The sequence below is a fragment of the Miscanthus floridulus genome, chromosome 6, assembly GCF_019320115.1.
Source record: "Miscanthus floridulus cultivar M001 chromosome 6, ASM1932011v1, whole genome shotgun sequence".
Classification (NCBI taxonomy): domain Eukaryota; kingdom Viridiplantae; phylum Streptophyta; class Magnoliopsida; order Poales; family Poaceae; genus Miscanthus; species Miscanthus floridulus.
This window is the reverse complement of record NC_089585.1, coordinates 84,899,494-84,924,623: the sequence shown is the minus strand read 5'-3', so window position 1 is coordinate 84,924,623 and position 25,130 is coordinate 84,899,494. Positions and strand designations below refer to the sequence as shown.

At 45.6% G+C, this 25,130-nt stretch overlaps 2 protein-coding genes across 2 annotated transcripts; one reads left to right on the top strand and one right to left on the bottom strand.

Annotated features, from left to right (window-relative positions):
• The first annotated feature begins 13,568 nt into the window (after positions 1-13,568).
• Positions 13,569-20,694, top strand: LOC136456238 (ATP-dependent zinc metalloprotease FTSH 9, chloroplastic/mitochondrial-like). Its single transcript, XM_066456032.1, is given in 18 exon segments — positions 13,569-13,649; positions 13,651-14,108; positions 14,681-14,834; positions 15,135-15,227; positions 15,360-15,448; positions 15,915-16,038; positions 16,229-16,348; positions 16,466-16,516; positions 16,701-16,762; positions 17,436-17,493; positions 18,049-18,174; positions 18,263-18,343; positions 18,457-18,586; positions 18,858-19,006; positions 19,142-19,423; positions 19,500-19,589; positions 19,881-19,934; positions 20,044-20,694. Coding segments are annotated over 18 exon segments (2,328 nt in total). The 5' UTR covers positions 13,569-13,583; the 3' UTR covers positions 20,185-20,694.
• Positions 20,695-20,921: 227 nt separating this feature from the next.
• Positions 20,922-24,640, bottom strand: LOC136456239 (phospholipase A1 PLIP1, chloroplastic-like). Its single transcript, XM_066456033.1, has 2 exons — positions 23,518-24,640; positions 20,922-22,547 (listed from the first exon to the last, which is right to left on the bottom strand). Exons 1-2 carry the CDS (start codon positions 24,154-24,156, stop codon positions 21,174-21,176), a joined length of 2,013 nt encoding a protein of 670 aa, XP_066312130.1. The 5' UTR covers positions 24,157-24,640; the 3' UTR covers positions 20,922-21,173.
• Between the last annotated feature and the right edge of the window lie 490 nt (positions 24,641-25,130).

Genomic DNA, 25,130 nt, shown 5'->3' with positions numbered 1-25,130 from the left:
GTGTAGCTGCACTTGGCCTCGGTTGACTTTATTCTTAGCACATCTCTCCTGCACCACAAATGCAATACGAAGTTTACATTGACATGCACAGTTTGCATTCCATATTAACAAAAGCAGTCGATGCTGATCATGGACCTGATTCTTTGGGTCACACCAATACTCCACTAGTTTGATCCATTCCTCTTTCTTCATCTTTGGTGGAGGTTCTTTGGCCAACAACTGTTCTCTTGATAGTGACTCATTGAAGTACTTCCTTTTTAGGTGATACCTTGTCAGCCTTACTCCCCTCTTAATGATATCAGTGCATGCATCAAGGCTTGGTCCCTCGTTCTTAACGTCCACATCCAACCTAGACTATAGGCACACAAATGATTTAGTAGACACAATTTTCACATGGGATTAGACTAATGTAGGGAAGTACTTGGAGTGAATTAGATATCTCACCACCACTTTCTGAAGCACTTTTTTGACTTCTTGTTGCCCCGCCTCATCGTTATAATCCTTCCAGGATGGGAAGATAGGCAAGTTGTCTCTAAGGAGCACACCAGTTTCTAGTGCCAGCTTTGCTGCCTAAAGTGGTACATTAGGTCTTTTCTTCCCTTCAGCCACTTGGATAGCTAGCTTCTTTCTTCTATTTAGCATCTTCTCTATTCCATGACCCATGGTTTTCTTGCGGACTTCCTTTCAGCACACTGCATTGGCAAATAATAAGCAACATGTGTTGCTATAGCAGTAACCAAGGATCATACTGAATGGAGAAAATAATGTTTGGAAACATGTATTGTTTACCTAGAACCAAGTCACCAACTCATTCTCCTTCATCTGTATGACGCTCTGAAGTAGCAGCCCCAAATTGTTCAACTGACTCATTGAGGTCATTGCTTTGCCTAGAACTCTGTGCACCTGGCAAGGTTTCTAGCACTTGGTTTACACTAGTTGTGGGAGTAGGTTCACGAGATAAGGTACCAGGGTTTGGACTAGGCGTATACCTTGCTATAGTTTGCCTAGGAGGACTAGGCACTATGTTTGGAAGAGGTGAAGACATGGCTGCACCAGCTGTAGACATGGCTGCATCATTGGGAGTAGGTTGATGAGACAAGGTAGCAGTGGAGACACTAGGATGATACGTAGAGTTTGCACCAGCCATAGGCTTGGCTGTAGTTTGCCTAGTGAACTTACGAGGACTAGGCACTATGTTTGGAAGAGGTGAAGACATGGCTGGACCGGTCCTAGTGATTATTGGATGAGTAGGCACTGTGCTTGTAGTTTGGTTGGTCTGGCTGCTGCTTGTAGTGAGCTGGGCTTGCAGTTGGCTGGTACTAGAAATAGGTGGAGGTTTAGGGTTAGCTTTGGAAGTGTACTTAGGAGGCAAGGGATGTATTATTTTAGGTGGTGGATGGCCACTAGGCGAAGGCATGGCTACACTTTGCCTAGTCAATCTGGTTGGTGTGCGCGGTGGCTCCTAGTTGGTAGCCGCCTTTGTTGCCAGCTTTTGCTTCTTCGAGCGAGTTCCTAGCACCATTGGACTTTCCTGACAAGAGAAATGTATCTTATTAATTATGAAATAAGTGTCAAGTAGATCAATGAACTGCACTGAAGAATATGATTGAAATGGACAGACCATAAACTTGTCAATTGCCTAGTAATGCATCTCACCTCATCAGAATCATCAGTGTGAGATTGGTTATCAATATCAGATGATGGATCATAATCATTGTCAGAATCACGATTGTCAGATAGTAGTTTCTTCCCTTTGCCCTCGGGCTATTTTGGCATAGAACCTCTAATCTCTTCTATTAAGATTCGAATACCCAAAGATTTAAAAACATCCTGAATTTCCTTAACATTCTTGTCCCTGTCCCGCTCATACTTGGTTTTGGTCATTTTCTTCTATTACTTATTACATGCAAACGCATAGAATGAGCAGAAACTGGAGTCAGTTTCTGAAAAGAATTTGAAGAAAAAACTAACACATCAGTAGTGAAATTGTAAAGAAACAAAAAAAACCAGAATAAAATGAACAAAATGGGTTCCTTTGTCTTAACTAGTGGAATTATTCAATTAAGCAAAAGTAGTTTAGCATAATTCGATCACAGTGTTAAGCCTAGGCCCATCAATTCACACAACTAAAGGTAGGATCAGAGAGGACTCTCACAAGCAAGTGTAGTTTGTACTGTCTTTGTAGTTAAAAGAACACACAGTGAACTTGTGAAATACTTGGTGCCTACCATTATGAAATATTAACACAAAGCACTTAAATTTTTGTGTCAATGATTTTGCTGGCAGTGGCAAGGCATCAATTGTGTTAGGCAGACAACATGTACTTCACAAGGATCTAAAAGGATTCACATCTCCAACATACATCTCCAACAAGAGCACTTCCCATCACACAAAACCACATACATCTCCAACATAAATCTGAAAGGATTCACATCTCCAACATACATCTCCAACAAAATTAATAGAATTTGTCACATTGAGCACAAAGCATTGATCTCGACTAACATTGCAGGGGAGGGTGGGGTTGGATCTAGCAGTTGGTCTTACCATAGACGACGGCTGAAGCACGTTCCTGGAGGAATCCCAAAGAAACGACGACGTGTAGGCCGACGGCGTCTGCTTTGTCGGAGTAGAACGGTGGACCAACATGGAGGGTTACAGGGTGGTGGAGGTACCACTAGCATTGGTGTAGTGGCGGTGCCCCACCTACCTCGGGCCAGTGGTGGAGGTACCACCGGCGTTGGTGTAGTGGCGGTGCCGCTCCATCCTCTGGCCGGTGGCAGGTGCGTGGTAGTAGGTTTAGGGTTTTGGGATGGTGTGGTGGCTGGTTTAGGGGAGGGAGGAGGCAGGCATGGTTTAGGTGAGGGAGGAGGAAGCTAGGGTTTAGGGGAGGGAGGAGGAGGCCATGGTCTACGGTGTGAAGGTACGGAGGCGGGCAGTTTGGTGGTGGCGGGCGCTGTGGAGGCAGGGCAGCGGCGGGGATGGAGATTGGAGATTGCTGACCAGGCAAGAGGATAAGGCGAGGAGGTTTTGGATGGCTTGAGCGGGAGGCGGGGAGGGTCCATGTGTCGGCGAGCAGGAGAGCACGGGTGCGGCAGTGAAAAATTGGGCTGACGCATGGGCCCGATTTGTCGGTGGCACGTGGTGGGCTAGCCCAGATGTTCATCAGCTCCCACCATTTGTTCAAACGTTTTGTTTTTTAAATCTGTGGCAAAATCTTGTAACAAGTTTTCTCCTACATACTATCTCCAAATCAGACATTTTTTTTCCTAAAAATTTCTAAAATCATGATCTATCAATATGTTGAGTTGTTTTCGGCCATATTTTCATGGTGCAAACTTTGATCAAAGGAAGAAGTTCAACTTTTAAAAATTGCAACTTCAAACCAAAATTTGAAACTCCAAATCACTTCATCTGCAAAAGTCATGAATACAAGAGTTGAACAACTCATCAAGACCAACAATTCTTATTTTGGTCATTTGTCCATCCGACAATGTGATAGTAAAGTAGTTCATAAATTCTACAATCTAAGTTAGAGTTTCATAAACTAGAAGTGAGACATGTAATTTTTATGAACTACTTTACTATCACTTTGTCAGATGACCGAATGACCAAAATAAGAATTGTTGGTCTTGATGAGTTGGAGTTTCAAATTTTGGTTTGAAGTTGCAATTTTAAAAGTTGAACTTCTTCCTTTGATCAAAGTTTGCACCATGAAAATATGGTCGAAAACAACTCAACATATTGATAGATCATGATTTTATAAATTTTTAGGAAAAAACGTCTGATTTGGAGATAGTATGTAGGAGAAAAACTTGTTACAAGATTTTGCCACAAATTTAAAAAACAAAACATTTGAACAAATGGTGGGAGCTGATGAACATCTGGGCCCACATGTCATTGAAATGCTGGTCCACTTGGCACTAGCCTAAATAAGAACTGGGCCCACATGTCATATGTAGAAGGGTGCTTCACTTGTGCTGAATCAGAGCACAGGCCACAGAACCCATCACTGAGTTTGGCCGCTCGGCCACTATCACCGGCCACCCCTTTGACCCCACCTGTCGGCGACCGTACCTCCACCTACAGCCACGCCACCTCAGCCCCCCTCTCATCAGCAGCTGTAGCCGCCACCCCTCGCCCCTACAGATGTTGCCCCTCCCCCCTGCCTCCTGCTCCCCCTCCCTTCTCCTGCTTGCTACCGACGGCGAGGCAACTCGTGGTGGTGCTTGGCTAGCCAGTTGAGCTGCTCACCATCATAGAAGCCCCCACCATGCCATCACAGAAGCCCCCACCATGCCATCACAGAAGCCCCCACTAGTGGAGCTTGGCCAGCCAGTTGAGGCAAGGTGGATCTATTTTTGCTAAAATAGAAGGTGAGCTGAGTGAAGCAGTGTTCCCCTTTTGAATTTTTCTTACATTGCCTTTACTTGTTTGCACCTAAATACTTGTAGATCGAGATGGATAGGAGATGGATTTATAAGAGTGCACCATTTTCACTAGACTTTATGTCTGGCGTTCAACAATTCATGGAACATGTCAGAGGTAGATATGGTGCAGATGACAAAATCAAGTGTCCATGTCGAAAATGCCTGAACCAGAAAGAAATAAGCCAAGATGATGTACAAGAGCATATCAAAATCAATGGTATGTCTAGGTGCTATACAAGGTGGATTCACCATGGAGAGGAAGATAATGATGTTGGTCAAGATGATGATGGAGAACTTGCTGTTGTACCTGAAGATATGTCATGGGATGGAAATGAATAGGTACCACTTGATGAGGAAGGACAAGCTGAAGATGTCATAAAAGATAGTGCACGGGGAGTTTAGGGGATGATTCAAGATTTGCACGCGGCAGCAAGCCATGGCTTTGGTGGTGACTTATATAAAGAAATCATAGAAGAGGCAAAGCATGAACTTTATCCAGGTTGCACCGAAGAGTCTAGGCTAACTTTCATTATTAAGCTGCTGCATATAAAAGTGTACAATCGGATGACAATATCTGGGTTCGATGCATTCCTTGCATTGCTTTCATCATCTTTGAAGAATGTGCCCAGCCTTCCTAAGTCATATAATGAAACGAAAGCTCTGCTTCGGAAGCTTGGTTTTGGTTATGTTTTTATTGATGTGTGCAAGTATGATTGTGCCTTATTTTGGAAAGACCATGAAGGCGATGATCATTGCCCAGTTTGTGGATTCACATGATGGAAAGTGAACAAGGAGGGCAGAAAGAAAGTTCCTCACAAGGTCCTTCGTTACTTTCCAATTATTCCATGCCTTCAGAAGCTTTTTATGTCGAAGGAACGGGCACAATATGCAAGATGGCACAAGGAAAAGAGGGTACCAGTTGAGAATGAAATGAGACATCCTGCTGATGGGGAAGCTTGGAAAGAATTTGATGAGACTTTCAAGTCTTTTGCAAATGATCCCCGCAGTTTGAGGTTAGCCATTGCTATAGATGGATTTAACCCATTTGGGCAGATGACCAATTTATATAGCATATGGCCAGTGATAGTGGTTCCATACAATTGGCCACCATGGATGTGTATGGATCAATCCAATTATATGCTTGCTTTGCTAATTCTAGGCAAAAAAATCACCGAGCAAAGATTTCCATGTGTTCATGCAGCCTCTAATAGCAGACTTGATTACTCTTTAGGGTGGTGTCCCTACTTATGATGCTGTTGAAGGCAAAGAATTCAGACTGCGTGCAGCGATTCTATGGGGAATCAATGACTACCCTGCATTAGGCACCTTGTCAGGCAGAACCATAAGGGGTTACTTTCCATGTGTGCATTGTGATGAGAATCCATGTTCTGAATGCCTGAGAAACAAGATTGGTTTCATAGGACATAGATGTTTCCTTCCACATGACCATCCCTGGAGGAAAAATAGAACTTTTGATGGCCACCATGAAAATAGAGACCAGCCAAGGAAATTTAGTGCAGATGAGGTTATGGCAAGGTTGGATGAAATTAGCTATGTTCTAGGCAAGAATCTAGATATGCTAAAATCAAGAAAAAGACGCTATAATGGAGAACCAGTTTGGCATTTGAAGGTTAGCTTGTATGATTTGCCATATTGGTCAAAACTGAAGCTACAATACAACCTTGATGTTATGCACATAGAGAAAAACATATGTGACAACATTTTGTCAACTCTACTTAATATTCCTCACAAGACAAAGGACACAGTCACTGCTAGACTAGATTTGGAAGATAGAGGTATAAGAAAAGAGCTTCATTTGGTGGAAGACTCCTCAAAGCCCAAAGCTTGTTACGTTCTAACACCGGAGGCAAAGAAAAAGTTCTTGGAGTATGTGAGCAATGTTAAATTTCCAGATGACTACGCCTCTAATATATCAAGATGTGTCAATCTGGAGGGAGGAACAATGCATGGGCTAAAAACACATGACTGTCATATACTGCTTCAGCGTATTTTACCAGCTGCCCTTCGTGGTTTGGTGCGCAAAGATGTATATGAAGTACTTACTGAATTGGGAAGGTTTTTTAGACAACTTTGCTCAAAAACTATAAAGGCTGATGCACTACACCAGATGAAGAATGATATTGTCATTATCCTTTGCAAGTTGGAGAAAATTTATCCTCCTGCATTCTTCGATGTTATGGTTCACCTAGCAGTACACTTACCGGATAAGGCACTCCTTAGGGGACCAGTTCAGTATGGGTGGATGTATCCCATTGAGAGAAGATTGGGCACCTTTAAGCGTTTCATCCACAACAAAGCAAGACCAGAAGGATCTATTGCAGAGGCATACACTGTCCTATGAGTGTATGACCCAGTGCTCAACATATTTCAGTGACATTATTAATAGGTTCACTAGGCCCGAGAGAAACTTAGATGGAGACATGTCACCCAATGGTTACTCTATTTTTGCACATGGTATTAACCTATTGGGTGCTTCAAAGTTACATTACGAAGATAAAGACTATGACTCTATGGTTTGGTTTGTTCTAAATAATTGCGAAGAGGTTGATGAATACAAAGAGTGAGTAATTGTTGTGATGTCATTGCATATAACTTTATTCAATATTGGTGTCACAAAAACTAATTAACTTATTCCTTTATTGCAGCTTGTACAGGGAAGAATTAGAACACCAATAGGTGAATGATATTGAAAAAGTGATGTCAACACAATTTGCTGCATGGTTCGAGAAACATGTGTGTGTAACTTAAGAACCTTTGACTAAATGATTTATGATTCAGTATATTTTCAAAGTAACTAATTCTCTATCTTTGCAACCTGTAGATTACCAGATTGAAATGCGAAGGCACAACTGACATTGATGAAGACCTATACTCACTTGCATGTCAGCCGATCAACCGTGTGCATTCATACACAGCATGTATAATCAATGGGGTAAGGTACCACACTAAGGCTTGTGAAGAACATAGGCAGACACAAAACTCCACCATCAAAATTGAGGGTACTCACAATGATGGCACTATTGACTTCTATGGCACAATCACAGACATTATTGAGTTGGCTTATGCTAAGAACAACAAAGGAAATAAAACTATTATCTTATTGCGGTGTGAATTTTACAATCTTGAGGGAAGGACATACCAGATGAAAGATGATGGTTATTTCAAGAGCATTAACATCCAAGGCCAATGGTATAAGAATGATCCTTTCATTCTAGCCACAGAAGCTTCACAAGTATTTTTCTTGGAAGATAACAAGTTAGGTCCATCATGGCGAGTGGTACAAGATTTTGGCCACCGACATATATTTGATGTAGAAGAGTCCAACACAAACCAACCAATCCATGAACAAGTGCAGATGAGATGTCAGGAGGCATACCAAGAGGAGAATACTTCTTCCAAAGATGGTATAGTTGGGGACATTTATCTTGAAATGGATTTGCTGCACATGGATCAGCCAGGCAGCCCTGTCAGTAGAGACCTTGTCGAGAGCATCCGTCGACATGAACATACAGCTCAAGGTGAAGAAACATACGGCGAAGATGAAGATGACGAAGATGAAACCTTCCTTGAGTACCATAGTCCAGATGAAGGCAATATGTCAGATGAAGATAGTGATGATGACTAAACTTTGTATTTCTAGAGATTTTTGTGAACCATCCACTTCTATTAGTGATTCTGTTGTAATTCTGAACCATGAACTTCTATTAGTCATTCTGTTGTATTTGTGAACCATGAACTTCTTTATGTGCCTTATTTTGTTGTAAGACATTATATGCAATGGTTATGTTTCAATGGATATTTCATTCATGATGCAAGTTACTCAGGCTATAATGCTGCCTAGATTTCATGGACATGATATATGTATATACTGTTGCCCAGAAAAACATGCTGCAAGTTTATATGACACATGACATTGTCATGTAAAATACAAAGTTTGTCATGGAATGCCCAAAAAATCTAGAGCAGGTTATATTTCTGAGATTATGACCAAAGACTAATGTCATGGAAACTACAAAATTGTCATAATATATACATTGTGCCAAAATTTCATCCCTCATAGGTTACACATCAAACACAGATCACAATTGCACAGGTTACATATTCATGCACACAAGAGAGGTCCAAGAGCACAAAGGCCCATAGTTCATACATGTCTTGCCAACACATACATCCAGCACAATAGGTTCAACATGTTCTTGCCAACACTACAACTTTTGTCAACATTACAGACAAACACATAAAGGCCCACACTTCATCACAATTGCCTACTTCAACACAACAGCTACAACCAAGAAGATGGCCAACAAAAGGAATATTGTTACATTCACACATCCACACACAAGACAAATGCAGCTTCCTATGTCTTCACTATTCTTGCCAACCATCTCCTTGACCTTGTTCAGATTTTCCTCTAAGCTTTCAATTTTTCCCACAAGCTCAGGAACATCTGTTGTCAAAACTACTGCAATGGTTGGGTGAACTGATGGTAGGTATCCATTATCAACAAGAAACACCACATACTCTTCCTCGAACCAATACCTAGAACATGACCCCTGCATCCAAATTACAACAACAGGGAATGAAATTAGGGCAAGCAAGAACAAAATTTGGGCAATGCAAATTGAGCAATTGCACTGACATTTCCATAGCTCTTCCTAGGACACTTGAAAAATCTCTTTCCTTTGTTAGACCCAGACTTTGTCGTGGTAGCAAACACCCTAACATCCCTACAATCTGGGCATCTAATCAACAGCAACCCAGTCACATCATCGATTGGTGCCTGCAGATCAACGGCACTGGCCAGAGGCGTAGCATCCACAACAGCAAGGGGTCCAGGGTTCCTAGGGCACTCCTAGCTGCTGTTTGAACGACTGATTGCGAGCATTAGATGATGAAGCCTGCGACATTAGCCCTAATTAAGAGAGAGGGGATTGATTAGGAACTGTAATGGCAACACAAAGAGGAGCAAGGAGGGGGATGAGGGTGATACTGCCGACCAAATGGAGGGGGGACAGGAGGGGAATGATGGTGGCACTGCCAACCATGCACACCTAGGGAGTAGGAGCACGCAGGCCTACAAGGTGATGGAGTGGCATCGGTCACCGGAGATCCGCGCTCCGCCGGCCACTGCTTGCAGCGGATCTTGAGCTGCCTCCGCCCAGAGGCCGCCACGCCAGTCAGTTGGGGAGAGGTGAAGCTGTCTCCGCCCTGATCCCTCTTGATGCCGACCAGGCTCACCCAGATGCCGCGACCCACCCTTCGTTCGCCGCCCTCCGCTCTGACTAGGGTCCGCCGTCGGATATCCACCACCGCCGCCTGCTTCAGTCCAGGTCGAGGAGACGGGAGAGGGGACGACTGAAACTAGTCAACACAAAAATGGGTAGGGTCCACCTGCAGGGGTATATTGCTGTTGGAGCGCGTCTTTTATTTGGGAAAAAAATAAGGTGACGCCAGAAAACCGTCACATAAAGACAGGTACTAGCGTCACAAAAAGAAACCGTCAACCGACAACTGGTGAATGACAATTTGTGACGAAAATTTATACCTTTCTGTGACACAAAGTTCAGTGTCGTCATAAATAGTTCTGAACCTCGTGAGTTTGTGACGACAGGAAAAATTTCATCACAAAATGTAACATTATATGATGAAATTAGTCCTTGTCATGAGGAGTTTTGTCGTAAAAAGAAGGATTTCTTGTAGTGTTCCCCGGTGGAGAGCCAAAAGGTATTCTAGTGAATTGCTCGTGGCTTGTGTGATCATCATCTTGTGTTGGTTGTGCGGCACCCAATTGAAGGTTTGGCATGTGATGCCAATTAGCGCGTGAACCTCCAAGTGAGTGAATCGCCACAACGAAGACTATCTTGCCGGCAAGCAAGTGAACCTCGATAAAAAATCATTGTGTCATTATTTGATTTCGAGGTGATTGGTCTTCATTGGTATTCATTCTTGTGATTTATTGGTTCCTTCCTCGACACAGCGGTATAATCATCTTGCTCACTCTCTTTATATTACCGCAAACTAGTTGTCAAGCTCTTTAGTATAGCTAGTTGTGAGAGCTTGTTAGTTTGGTTAGTGTGGCTCTTTAGTTAGCATTTGAGGGCGCACTAACTTAGTATAGTGACATAGCCATTGTGTGGATAAAAACTATATAAACTAGAATTGTGGTAGGTGGCTTACATTTTTAGTAGGCTAGCGCAACACTTTCTTCGCCTTATAATTATCTAACCGATTTGTTAAGTGTTGTTGTAGAAATTTTTAATAAGCTATTCACCCCCTCTAGCTATTAGGACCTTTCACCCTCTCTGTTGAAGCTTTCAATCAACTTCATATTGTGCAGTCATTCATTGAACACTTCCCTTTAACTGATCAGCATGACTGCAGGAAATCAGATTGGAGGGATTTCTCAGTCTCAAAGACTCTGATGGGTCATAGGCAAGTTCACCAGGTTCACAATTGGCTCTGGGATTGTTTTTGTCAACCCAACACAAAGTATTTTTCTGGTTACTGCTAAAGGATCGACTCAGCACCTAGAAATATCTTAATGAGGAAAAATATGTTTCTGGAATCTTATAATTGTGTGCTCTATTAGCAAAATATTGAAGAAACAAATGCTCATCTTTTTCTGAACTGTCAGTTTGCTAAGATCTGTTAGAGTTTGATTGGCGTTACAATTAGGGAAAATGGTGTTCTTACCCTTACACAGATGTGCAATTGTGATTTTGCCCTCGTTTAGCTTCGTGATTTTGCCCTTAACTATAGCAAAGTCAACGCGATTTTGCCCCTGGTCAACGCGAATTTGCCCCTGTTTTTACCGTTGACCAGAGGCAAAATCGCGTTGACTTTGCTACAGTTAAGGGCAAAATCACAAAGTTAGAAAAACAAGGGCAAAATCACAATTACACATCAAAGTAGGGACAAGAACACAAGAACCTCTTACAATTAAGTCAGGTTCTGATATTCTGGAGGTAGTTATGCAAATCAGAGACCAAACTCACCCTAACTTCTTCCTGACTGCTGCTGTTATGATGTGTTGGGGGTGTCTGGACTGTTAGGAATGATCTTATCTTCAAAGGCATCCAGCCGATTGTCGAGTCTGTCCAAGAAATCTTCAGAAAGGAAATGAAGATCCTTTCTTTAAGGACAAAGGCTAGATATACCCATACTATTAATTTATGGATTCAAAACCTGTTGTAATCTCCCTTCTTGCTCTTATCTTCTTTGTTTCTTTTTTTTCCTGAACTCCCCCAGTACTGTCAGACTTTTGTTTCTTTTATAACTTAATAAATTTCCTGTAGGGGCTTGGCCCCTCCAGTATCGTAAAAAAAAGGGTGATAGGCTCACATGGCTTCCCATAACTTTTGTAGCATCTACACTATCAGTGCATCCCTCTAAACTCTAATCCTTTCGTCTGCCCAAGGCTTTTGCATTTTCCTTTCTTTCTCCAAATAATCTTTGTGGACCCTTTCATCTTCCAATGATAATTGTGGAGTCTACGCTCTTAGTGCACATATGTAGGGATGAAAACGGTATGGATATTTTCCGATCGTATTCGAAACCGAATCCGTTTAGAGGGGTTGAGATCTGTCCGTATCCGAGTCCGGATATCCAACATCCGATACCGTATCCGTATCCGAATACTCAAATCGCATATTTATGATGTCGATATCCAATCGTATCATATCCGACGTAGTTGACACTATCCGTATTCGAATCCGAATCCGGACAGAAATATGAAAACAAATGTAATATCGGTGATATCCGATCCGTTTTCATCCCTACACATACGAAAAGCATCACACTAGCGATTCGTACTAGTTGTTGGAGACACACTAAATGCAAACGAGAAAAAGCCCCATCACGATGTTATCTATCTATGTTTTATTCCCTTCAAACTTTTGTTTTGTGGGCTAGATCCCTCTCTTTGGATCTACATTATCAATTCTTTGTTTGCGGAATATATGCTAAAAAATAATATTGGTGCCGATTTAGTTTAGTTAATGTGGATATATGTTATCTCTGTAGCAATAACCATCTATTCCATGATCTAACAATATGGGCTCTGACTGAAGTCTAAAAATTTTGCACACGGTATGAAATACAAGGATAAGTGCAAAACCCGTTCGATCTTTCATTATCCTCGCAGCAATCGCCATCTATCCGGTGCTCTAATAATATATGGGCTCTAACTAAAGTTTAAAAAGTTTGCACATGCATGAAATGCAAGGATAAGCGCGAAACACCGTTTGATCTTGCAAAACGCTCATGGTCCGAGCGAGGCTTGAAGAAGGCAGACATAGATTACCCTGGTCCATGGATCACTTGGCAGAGTTGGCACGTGAAACCTACCATGGATCTCCCCCAGTTTCTTTATTCCATTCTTCCTGTCTACCTACCTTCTTTCCGCGCTCATGTGTCCGAGAATCGCGTCCCTTGCTTGAACCGGAGTGCCAGTGCCTGCTGTCACTGAGCAATAACAAGAGCCTCTTTAGCGGAGCTGTGCCAAACGTCTATTTTGGAAAGAGTTTTGTATGGCAGAGCTAGTCAAGAGCTAGAGTCATTTTTTTGCCTGCGTAGGAGAAGCTAAAAAACGAGCTTCGCGTGTCTCCTTGCTGTGGGTTCACATCGTCTAGTACGAAGAAGCTGTTTTGCCAAACGTTTTTTCAGAACGGTTTCAGCTCCTCCAGAGAAACTGCTCCTTTAAAAAAAAAACAGAGCCAAAACTATTTTTAGAGGAGAAACGCAACCGGCCCTAACAACCCAGCCCAGCTCCAACACCGACCAGGCGAGTCAAGTGATCGTGTCGTCATCGCGTTCGAGAGCCGTCCGTCCCCATCACCAGTTCACCACTCCCGCTACCAACGGTCCGAGTGAATCCTACCGATCGCGAGCGCCGCCGCGTCGTCGCCCCCACCCCGTCGTTGCCCCGCCTCGGCTTCCATCACCGTGCCGTGCGCGGCCGCGCTCGCGGAGTCGCGGTCTCGCTTCGCGATAAGGCTACTCCTCGTGTCCACTAAAACCAAGACCCACCACCTCCTGCGTAGAAAGGGGGAAAAAAAGGGGAAGCCCCTCTCTCCAAGTCACGCGCCTCTCACCTCGCCGGCGCCGCCCGCCCGCCCGCCCGCCTCAGCCGCCATGAGCGCGCTCCAGGCCTCCCTCCTCCTCCGCCCGCTCCCCTCGCCACTGCCCCCGCGCCGCCTGGCTTTCTCTCCCCTCCGCCTCCGCCTCTTTCCCCCGCGGCGCACACACGCCCCGCCGTGCCCCGCTCCGCCTCCGCGCATTGGTCCCCGGCGCGCCGGAGCCCGACGCCCCCGAGCCGCCCGCGGCTGCGTCCTCGGCCGCGACGGCGGCGGCGGAGGCTGAGCCCGAGCCGGAGGCGGCGGCAGAGGCCACGACGGCGGCGCAGCGCGCCGCGATGAGCGGGAAGGAGGAGCTGGAGGACCTGGTGGATAAGGCTAGGGCCTGGGCCATGGCGGTCGCGGCCGCGGTGGTGGCCGCGGTCAGGAGGTTCGTCGACTGGCTGGCGTCGAGGGACTGGATGAGCTGGTGGCCCTTCTGGAGGCCCGACCGCCGGCTGCAGCAGCTGATCGACGAGGCGGACGCCAACCCCAACGACGCCGCCAAGCAGAGCGTGCTCCTCCACGAGCTCAACAAGTTCAGGTGCGTTGTTTTGCTTTGACAATTGGGCGAATGTGGTTCGGGCTGAGTGGATTGCGTGCTGATTTATACGGTTTCGATGGTTTGACTTACCTAAGGATCAGTTGTAGCAAGGTTCTTGAGAAATTTGTGGCTATGAATTCCCAACTTTTGCGATGTTGAGTGGATTCTGCACCCTAGATATACCTCTATGTTGATTTGCCTCACAAAATTAATTAGAAGCAACGTGAGGAGTGCTTGACGATTCATATACTGATGGATCATTGACAGGAGAAAGCACAAATATTAATGATCTGGAACTTATATCAAAATAGTCCAATTTTTCTTATAGTTGGAGTCCTAGTACCTGCACTATCATTAGTAGTGGTTGTATTGTTGACATAAGCATCGGAGTCCTTTTCTCTGCCTTCTTTTGGTACAGTTTGAAAAAAAAATGACAATGAAGAAAGTTTTCTTCTTTTGTTGGTTTGGTTTGTACTGACCATTGCATCAAATCTTCTTCGAATTAGAAACTAAAGAATGGTATGTTCACCTATTTGAATTTCCTGTTTTGATGTGCACTGAAAATATGGCAGCCCTGAAGATGTCATTAAAAGGTTTGAGCAGCGAAGCCATGCTGTGGATAGCAGGGGGGCCGCAGAGTACCTGCGGGCTCTTATTCTCACTAACAGTATAGCTGACTACCTTCCAGATGAACAATCTGGGAGGTCTGCAAGTCTGCCAGCCCTGGTAAGTTCATTTTGCAACTCTGTAATACATAGATGATGAAGTTTTATGCACTATCTTATTCTGTCAATATAGCTTCAGGAAAAAAAAAAAAAAAACTGTACCACGTTTGGTAACTTAACTGATATTCAATTTTCCAAATCCATCTATCAGCTCAAAGCTTATAACTTCACACTCTATGCATTTCCTTCTACTATGCTTTCGGCCATTTTGTGTTTACTTCTACTCTGTATTAGTCACCATGTTGGCAACTTGGCATGTTGTAACTACTTCACTCTCTGTTATATGCATTTATGTCAGTAGTTGCAAGAGTTGAAGCAACGTGTATCTGGGAATGAGGACAAACCTTTCATGAACCCTGGGATATCAGAAAAGCAACCTTTACATGTTGTAATGGTAAGTCTACCAGATCTTGGAGGAATGCTACTGATTTATTATTCATGACCATTTTCATAGGCAAGGGGCCAAATTTTACCCTGTGATCTTAATTATTAAATCATGTTTTGATAGATTTTGTTGCATCGTTAGGTTGACCCCAAATCTACAGGTAGATCAACACGTTTTGCTCAAGAAATCTTCTCAACAATCTTGTTTACAATTGCTGTCGGTGTAATGTGGTATGCTACACCTTCCATCCTTCTTATTAGTTGTGTTTTTTTTTTTTAATTCCTAGTTATCTTTTACACCATAGTGTTTGTACCAACCTTTTTTGTCCAGTGCCTACTTGGCTTAATGGTCAAGTAACTGAGACACATTTAGCTTGAACCAACCAGCATGATGATACTATTTTTTTTTTCAGTTTTATGATGTGATGCAAATTAAACAGAATTCCCATGTTCCTGCTATCTTATGCTTTAAAATAGGCACATAATTGTTTCTGTTGTACCCAGACTTCTAGTGTCCATAGGTGGTTCCTACAGAATGTGATGCATAAAGAAAAGAACTTTGTCTATTTTCTTTTGAGAATTGATAAACACTTTTTTATTGAAATGAATAATTCTGAATCAGTTAATTGCTTGGGCCAAACTACTTATATGTTTAACTTTACTTTGTTGATGCTCACTGCATAATATTTTGTTCCAGGGTGCTGGGTGCTGCTGCACTTCAAAAGTATATTGGGAGCTTAGGTGGAATTGGGGCATCTGGTGTTGGTTCTAGCTCATCATATTCTCCAAAAGAGATTAATAAGGATATCATGCCAGAGAAGGTATCTGATTACTCTTCATAAAATATTTTATACAAGAAGAGTATCTTGGTCCGCTTTGGGTTAATACATAAACTTTATTAGTGTTTTTCTTTCGCACCATTCTGTCTTCATTGTGGTTGTTTGTTTGTAATGTGATGTCTCAGTACAGAAAACAAACACATATTCAAATGATCCTTCTATGCTGTTACAGAATGTCAAGACATTTAAAGATGTCAAAGGTTGTGATGATGCAAAAAAGGAACTTGAGGAGGTAGTTGAGTATCTCAAAAACCCTTCAAAGTTCACTCGCCTTGGTGGAAAGCTACCTAAGGTAATCACTCTATGCCATCCTGCGAGTAACATTTTGTCGTCACCTTGCTCTTTGTGTTCTATATATCTGTCGTTTTTATTGGATGATTGAGCTGTTGTGAACCTTGCTGTTTTGCAGGGCATACTTTTGACTGGTGCTCCAGGAACTGGGAAGACTCTACTAGCAAAGGTGAACTTGTTTGGAGCGCTCACCACTTAGCTATTTTACTTCTTGCACATTGCATTAATCTTTTTTGTTTATAGATATACCAATATGTGCTGTTGTGTCATCTCCAGCTGTTATCCTATAGTTTTCGTGCTACTGCTGTTGTCTTGAAAAAACATACCTTACATGAGTTGTCCTTTTGCTGCAGGCCATTGCTGGAGAAGCTGGCGTACCATTCTTTTACCGAGCAGGTTCTGAATTTGAGGAAATGTAAGATCTCTTGTAAGGTGCTATCTGGCGTTATAATTTTCCTGTGTTGTTCTGTAACCTTAATTTACCAAATTGTAATTGTCTTTACTGGTTCAGAAAATAATCCATGGTAGATGTATGCAATTTGAATTTATATCTCTTATAAAGCTAATCCCCACTACAAGTTCTATCTCAACATGCGAGCCATCCACATCATCTCCCACTAACTATCCACATTATCTCCCACTAATAGCCATGTCACCCCCCCTAACTTCCAACCTTTTTAATGCAAGCTATATCCACGTCATCTAATATACATGAAATATAGAAGGCATCCATATATTGCTATTTGTTTCGCCGTTCCATCATCTTATAATTTGATCTAGTTTTGTTAGTTTTTTTATTGGATTTTTCATTGCCTTGCTCAATTTTAATAGATGTAAAAATATGTAGATTTAACTAATACATGCAACATGTTTATTTCTAAGAAAGTCCGGCAGCAATGCAGCGGGATATTCTTCTACTTTATTATATTCTTTAACACAATTGAAAAGTTACTAGAATGGTAATGTCTTAGCATTCATGACAAACTTAAGTCTGTAACATCTGGAAATTAATATCCCCGCTATTAATATTTATTCCACCCTGCTATCAATTTTTTTTTTTATTTAACTATGACTTCATCTCTTCTCAGGTTTGTTGGTGTTGGTGCTCGGAGAGTGAGGTCATTATTTCAAGCTGCAAAGAAGAAGGTATTTACCCTTGTGCTCTAAACTTGTATTTTTCTGATCTTAGCTCCTTTAACATTTTCTCTCTGTCTATGGTTTATGGATCAGTCAGTTACTTTCTTTGACTACTTATTTGAGTATGCAGTAGAGGATATGCTATTACCGCATTGTTTTAGATTAAGTTGATGAGTCAATTGATTTCTTTCCATATAAGGGTAAATATTGATTCTTCTTTTGCTGCCATTGCAAAAGTAATAGTTCCATCCAGAAATATATCTTATTTAGGATCTTACTGGTCATGCTTTCTTTACTTTGACCATGAATATATACAAAAACTGCTAAGCTTTTTTTACAAGGAAACAGAAATAGTTGATTTAGTAACATGAATAATCTTATCATTATATATGTTATGAGAAGTTATTCTGAAATGCAATATTTTTATGTGTTTTACTGACAAAATACCATTGAAAACTAAAGGTTGAAGTTATATATTGGAGACTGATCTCGTCAAAGAGCCCTATATACTTGAAGAGAGAGGAGAATGTCTTTTTAGCCAGCTTTAACAGTCTCTCTTTACAGGCGCCATGCATTGTCTTCATTGATGAAATAGATGCTGTGGGTTCAAATAGAAAACAGTGGGAAGGGCACACAAAGAAGACATTGCATCAACTTCTTGTTGAGATGGACGGGTTTGAACAAAATGAGGTATTGCTAGAGATCACGTGATTGAATAGAGCATTGTTACTCAGAACTTTATCTTACTCTTGCTTCCAATTGATCTTTTATCTTACAGGGAATAATTGTGATGGCTGCAACAAACTTGCCAGATATTCTTGATCCTGCACTCACAAGACCTGGTAGATTTGATAGGCATGTAAGTCACCTGAGCATATATTTTCCTGATCTTGATGAAGTGTATCACCTAAAAGTTCTATCCAGTGCAGTGAAAAAAAAGAGTTTGATTAATTCTGTCGCTTTCTTCACTAGATTGTTGTCCCAAGTCCAGATGTGCGGGGTCGCCAAGAGATTCTGGAGCTCTATTTGCAAGATAAGCCAGTGGCAAATGATGTAGATATCAATGCAATTGCCCGTAGTACACCTGGCTTTAATGGGGCTGGTATGCACATTTTCCTTTGTTCCATTACTGAGGAAGTAGCATGTCACATTTCATTTATAAGTGCCATGAGGGATTTGAAAGGATTGTTTTATTCTTGTCATTAGCAGCTGCATCTTCCTGTTTTCCCTTTGTCATTTATGAGTTCACTTTGAATATGAATACTTACACATTTTTCATTTTAAGAAAAAGATGTTAAACATGCCTTGGGTATAATGTTTTAGATTTTAAGCTGATATTCATATTCTGACATCTCTTTGTTTCTTTCTGTTAGACCTAGCCAACCTTGTAAACATTGCAGCGATAAAGGCTGCAGTCGAAGGTGCTGACAAGTTGACTGCTACTCAGTTAGAGTTTGCCAAAGATCGTATTATCATGGGAACTGAGAGGAAATCAATGTTCATATCTGATGAATCAAGAAAGGCATGTTCTTGTTAACTTTCCTTTTTAGTAACTAAAAAGGAACTAGTAGTCCTAACATAAGGTTTCCAAAAAGTATTGAATGGAGAAACAGCGAATTCCAATATGTAACTAATTTCTTTTCTTTGTGTTCATTAGCTTACTGCGTACCATGAAAGTGGACATGCTATTGTTGCACTCAACACCCAGGGTGCTCACCCCATACACAAGGCAACTATCCTTCCTCGTGGGTCTGCCCTCGGAATGGTCACACAACTCCCCTCACAGGATGAGACTTCTATTAGCAAGAAACAACTCCTTGCACGTCTTGATGTTTGCATGGGTGGGAGGGTTGCTGAAGAGCTGATCTTTGGGGAGGACAATGTTACAACTGGGGCAAGAAATGACCTTCACACTGCAACAGAGCTTGCCCAGTACATGGTGAGTACCTCGTCTGTTGGGAAATGTTTTTGTATTAGATGTGTTATAAATGGCTTATCTAACTATGATTCTACAGGTATCAAACTGTGGGATGAGTGAAGCTATCGGTCCTGTGCATGTGAAAGAGCGACCAAGTGTAGAGATGCAATCAAGGATAGATGCCGAGGTACTTTTTAATAGACCGCTTAAATATTCTGATAACATTTCGGCTTTACTATTTCATTTTGCTAAACATTTAGCGAGCTTGCCTATATTTTTGGGCAAATGCTAGCTCATGTTGTATGCTCCTTCCATTCTCAAGTATATCACTGGTGCAAACTAGTGATCCGTGACTAATTTGCTTATGCATAGTCTGCATTAACTAGCCTCTTGATCAATGCCAAGAGGTGGTCTGCGTTAAAGACCTTAATGAAGTTACAAATTTCCTGTTGCATTTCCTGATTAGATGGTCTTGTAGGTGGTGAAGCTCCTAAGAGAAGCTTATGGGCGGGTCAAGCGATTGCTTAAGAAGGTTTGTCTCACAACTGTGATGGGTTCTGCCCTAGAATGATCACTTTCACATAACACCAGATTCTTTTAGTGCACTTAATGCTGATACATTTTCCAAACTTTGTTTTCAGCATGAGAAGCAATTACATGCTTTGGCAAATGCGCTGCTGGAGCGTGAAACACTTACTGCAGATGAGATCAACAAAGTAGTAAACCCCTACCAAGAAGAACCCCAGTTTTCCTTCCAAGACGAGGAGTTTGCCCTCACTTAAAAGATTCTTTTGTTGCATCAAGATAGCATTTGCCAACTGTGAATTGTAAATCCGTGTACAGTAAGTGGCGTCTAGATGAGCCATTGGAGTTCCTTCAGATGCCCCCTTCTGTAAAATAGGGCGCAACACCTATGGTGCATTTTTCATCTTGGCACCATTCCCATTTGACGAGCAGCCAATACATCAGAAACTGAGAAGATTGGTGTTGCAAAAGATGATGCCTGCTCATTGATAATTCTTGGGATGGAAGACTGCCATGGTGCCCGGCAAGGCTCTGGGTTGCAAAACCCTCCATACTTTGGTTTAGTTAGGATAGATATAGGTGTAACATTGCATATTCTGAATGTTAGGTTTCTGGCTAGGGTAACATGTTTACCACGTTCTTTTCACCTTTTGTATTGACATTTGTTGTAAGGAAATCGTACATATACGGTTGTTTTTTTGTCAAACAAGTATTGTTTGTTTTTGTCAAACGATAGACGTTCAATGTATTCGTATTACTAACATCTACTTGATGGTCCTGTCTGTTTTGTTTGAGCCTTGTTTCTCAGAACTGATGCACTGAAAACTGGAGCGTGGCGGAAAAGCTGCGAGGGGACACGGCGAGTGATGGTTTGGAGTTCAGTTGCTTGCGGAGAGGAGCGTGGTGGCGCTCTGGTTGATTCGCAAGGAATATTTGTTGCTCACTTGCTCAAAGTTCTTAGAATTCTAAGGCTTCATTGAAACAAGTTTACATATTGAACTCATGCGCGACAAAAACCATTGTCAGTCTTATTGAGCAGCCGCGGATCTTGCTGGCCACCCGGACGCCAAACCAGACACGCTCCTATTCCTATGCTATGCATGATTACAATTTTTACACGAACCTAAACGCCAAAAGAAGCTGTGCATTCCTATGTACCTCGTGCGGAACCAACCAAAGAAGAAAGAACCAAAGAATGTACACTGCTCAACAGGGCGAGCGAACCAAAGGAACGCAGCGCAAAGTTCTATGCCTCGGACACCAGCTCCTTGTTGCTGACGGCCACCGGTGCGGGAATGACGGTGCCGGCGATCCCCGGCCACCAATACTGCTGCAGCCGCTCGACGCCGGGCAGCTGCCACACGATCTCCGGTTGCTTCCGGCGCCGCGGTGGCGCCCTGGCCAGCGCGCTGAGCGCCCTGAAGTAGTTGCTGGACTCGTGGTCCCGGAGTATGGCGCCCCCCGCGCCGTAGGCTGACAGGTCGCTCAGCGTCTCGAGCGGGTGCGGCGAGTTGAGGAACGCGCGCAGCGCGCTGGCCACCAGGGCCCTCGGCGCGGCGTCATCCGAGTCCAGCCGGAACAGCGCCGCGCCCTCGGGGAGGAACGGGTGCCGCGGCGACACGCCGCTGTCGGGCTGCAGGATGTACGTGGCGCCCATGGGCGTGTACAGCGCCTTGTGCGTGTTGAGGCAGGGGTGGGTGCGGAGCACGCCGTTGAGGCGCTTTAGCAGCGCGATGGCGTGGCCCGGGTAGCGGCACGAGAAGGCCCTGGGCACGATGTCGCGGTGCATGGCCACGGACCGGACGTGCGCCTCGCCGACGCCCAGCGCCTCCAGCACGCGGTTCCCGCCGCAGAACACGGAGGGCGCCCCGAACGTGACGACCGGGTGCAGCGCGTCGGGCGTCACCATGCCGCGCGCCAGCAGCATGAGGCTGACCAGCACCGCGAGGCTGCCGCCGAGCGAGTGGCCCGTGAGCCGCAGCCGCGCCCCCGCGTGCGCCCGCAGGTGCGCTTCGATCTCCGGCATCACCTGCTCGTAGATGCCCTTGGCCGCCTCGTAGATGCCCCGGTGCACCAGCACTCCCGTGCCCTCGAACTCGGTGGGCTCGAACAGGAGGTTGGCCTGCCACGACGCAACCGAGTCGGAGCCCTGGATGACGAGGCACCGCGTCCGCGCGTCCGCCTCGTCGCACACGAACCACTCGCACGGCGACGACAGCGGCGACCGCAGGTCGCGGGCCGCCTCCTGCCGCGCCTCGTCCTCGGCGGCCACCACCGCCGTCACCGTCGACGCGGCCATGTACGCGGCCACGCCCGAGTTGTACAGCCTGCCCTGCTGACCCGCCTGCTGGTGCTGCTGCGGCGGCGTCGCGCCGAACGAGAGCAGGCCGCGCGCGCGCGCGTGGACGTAGGACGCGGCCGACGCCGCCACCTCGTAGGCCAGGTGCGACGACCGGATGGGCCGGCGCGGCTGCGGGCCGGAGGCCACCTCGTACGCCGGCGCGGTGCGCGGCCGCGTGGAGTCCGCGTCCAGCTTGGCGCTTATGATGCCGGCCTCCGCCTTCTTCTCCAGAGACGACGTCACGAGCCGCAGTCCGTAGTGCTTCTTCAGCTCCTCGACCTGAAACCAAACCAATCGACACTCATTCAGATACTTCGCATTTCATATCTGTCACTTATTAGTTAGTATTACTGATCGGCTTCATTCACGATCTACTAAAACTAACAGGTTCTCCATCGATAAAATTTCACTCAGAATAATGAGCATCGATCGAGTGTACGACTACAAGAATGTCGAAATATCAAGAAGAGTCAACACCAAATAGCATGGTACCATCACATCACGACATTGGTTTTTCAATAATTAACATAATTTTGCCGGTATATGGAACTTTCCAGCCAACTACCTAAAGGAAACAGCAGAAAACTACGTGATGATTTCCTCCATAATAATTCTAGAAAACTACACATCGACTGCTCCTAATCTCCAAGGGCACAAACCTAGCAGCTAACAGCAAAAACAACCATACAATTATTAAATTATGATCGCTAGTCCTCCAAGTCACAAGGCAGTAACAAAGCGTCCCCTGCCAATCAGGGGCAGCAGGCAGATTGCCGCTCAGCCGTTGTCGCATGTACCCACCTCCAAACGGGGCGAGATACTACTCATGCAAAGAATGGGCATCGCGCCGGCAGCGGCACCAGTTTCTTCCGGATGCAAGGAGCCTACGACGCCTATTTTCACTGGGAACTTGACGTCGAGCCAACTATAGCTGCGAGGCAAATTAAAGCCAAGGTCCTACCTAAATCTGTCGACCATTAATGGCGATTCCTCCATACCGCGAAATTCTTTATTCGAGTGATGGGGTATTCGGGTCAGCCCCACAAAATCAAAAAGGAAATTAAGCAACAAGTGGCAGTGGGCCCGCGTGCACCTTCAGGCCAGGCCCAGCCTGTAGGCGCGAGGATCCTCCTGGGCAGGACGACGAGCGGCCAGATCAGACGATCTTGGCCGTCGGGGTCCGAACGGACGGCCTAGGGTTTATCATTTTGATGCTACTATAGCTGTGTGTGCTCGCGCGATGGCTCACCTTGATCTCGGGGATGACGTAAGCCATGTTGCAGAGGAAGGCCAGCTGCGCGAACAGCCGCGCCTCTCCGAGCGGGGCCCGCGCCAGCAGCTTGGCGAAGGACTCTTGGTCCCACCTGGCATCCTCCGCCTCCTCCTCGCCGTCGTCCTCGTAGCTCACGCCGCACCCGCCGTCGTGGTGGTCAGCGCCGTCGAGACTGTAGAGGTCCTCGTCGTCGTTGTCTTCGTCGAGGACGTCGCGCTTGGTCGGGTCGTGGAAGCGGGAGCGGAGCTCCAGGAGGCGGTCGAGCCAGTGCGCCTCGGGCCTCCGTGCGGCCGGCATTTCCGGTGGCTCGGGCTCCGGCGGGCCGTCGTCGGCGTCCGCGACGGTGAGGAGCCGGGAGCCGTCGCCGCCGCCGTCGGGCAGCGGCGGCGGGCGCAGCGGCGCGGCGCCGAACTGGAATGGGAAGACGCCGATGGAGCGGCTGGTGGTGAGCGCGGCGCCCGCCGCGCCCCCGCGGCGCGGGCAGCGGAGGTGCGGGTCGGAGCGCGAGCGCCGGATGCCGGCGTGCATGGTCGCCGGCTCCCTCCTGCTGCCCCCGCGGTGGCGCGGCCCCGCCGCCACCGCCGCCGCTGCCGCGGCAGCGACGCTCGCCACCATGTCAGCGTCGCGCCTTCACTTTGCGATCTTGGAGGCGGAGAGGAGAGGAGAGGAGAAGAGAAGCGAGAGGGAGGTTAATTCGGGCCGGCAGCTGCCCCTGCCCCTCCGCGCCGCGCGGTGGAGGTGTTGGGCGTTGGTGGTTGGTGGTTAGCTTCTTGGTGGTGACCAGCTACAGGCAGCCTACAGAGACGGGTTTGGTTGGTCAGCCCGTGCGTTGTTGCCGGGGCGAGCGGAGCGGAGCAGAGCAGAGTACGGGGCAATTCTGCAAATGGCGATGCGGAGCTTTAAAGCGCACAGTTCGGGAAGGGCAGGTCGGCCGTGGCGCGCGCGGAGGTGGAAGTGGAAACCGAGGGTGCCGGGTCGTCAACAAGAAGCCGGAGACGCCACGACAGCGTGAGGACTGGTGAAGTAGGCCAATGACCGTGTTGACCTCACGGCGAATTTGGCCCCTTCACCCTTGCATAACAGCAGACTTCTTTGGGGAGAAAAATACTTGTAACCGACTTATAATAGCAACCGAACAGAGGCCCAGAACACTGAACACTAGCGGAATAGAGCCGGGAACCGTGGCTTATAAGCCGGCTCTTTGAGACCAGATCGGACATCGGAGGGGTATTTCCGGGAACACTGAACACTAGTAGGTTGTACGCGAGTAAAAGTAAGCGCTGGTGCACGCGGGGGCGGGTCGCGGGGGGGCGGCCGAAACGGGAGAAAAAGAAAGGGTCACAGCAAGTCGTCTCCGCCACCGGCAGGAGACGAAAAGAAAACGAGGCGGAGCAGCGTAGGCGCACTGGAATATGCTCGGCGCGGCTCGGTTTCGGTGCCCGCGATGTGATACGTGCCGCTTTCCGAGCGGGGGCGGGAGAACTCCTACTCCTAGTAGTCCTATAGTTTGGTTCTTTCGATTCCATCTTCATTTCTCTCCAGAGTCCTACAGTCCACAGACGTGTGCGGTGTGCCGAGGACGAGGGCGG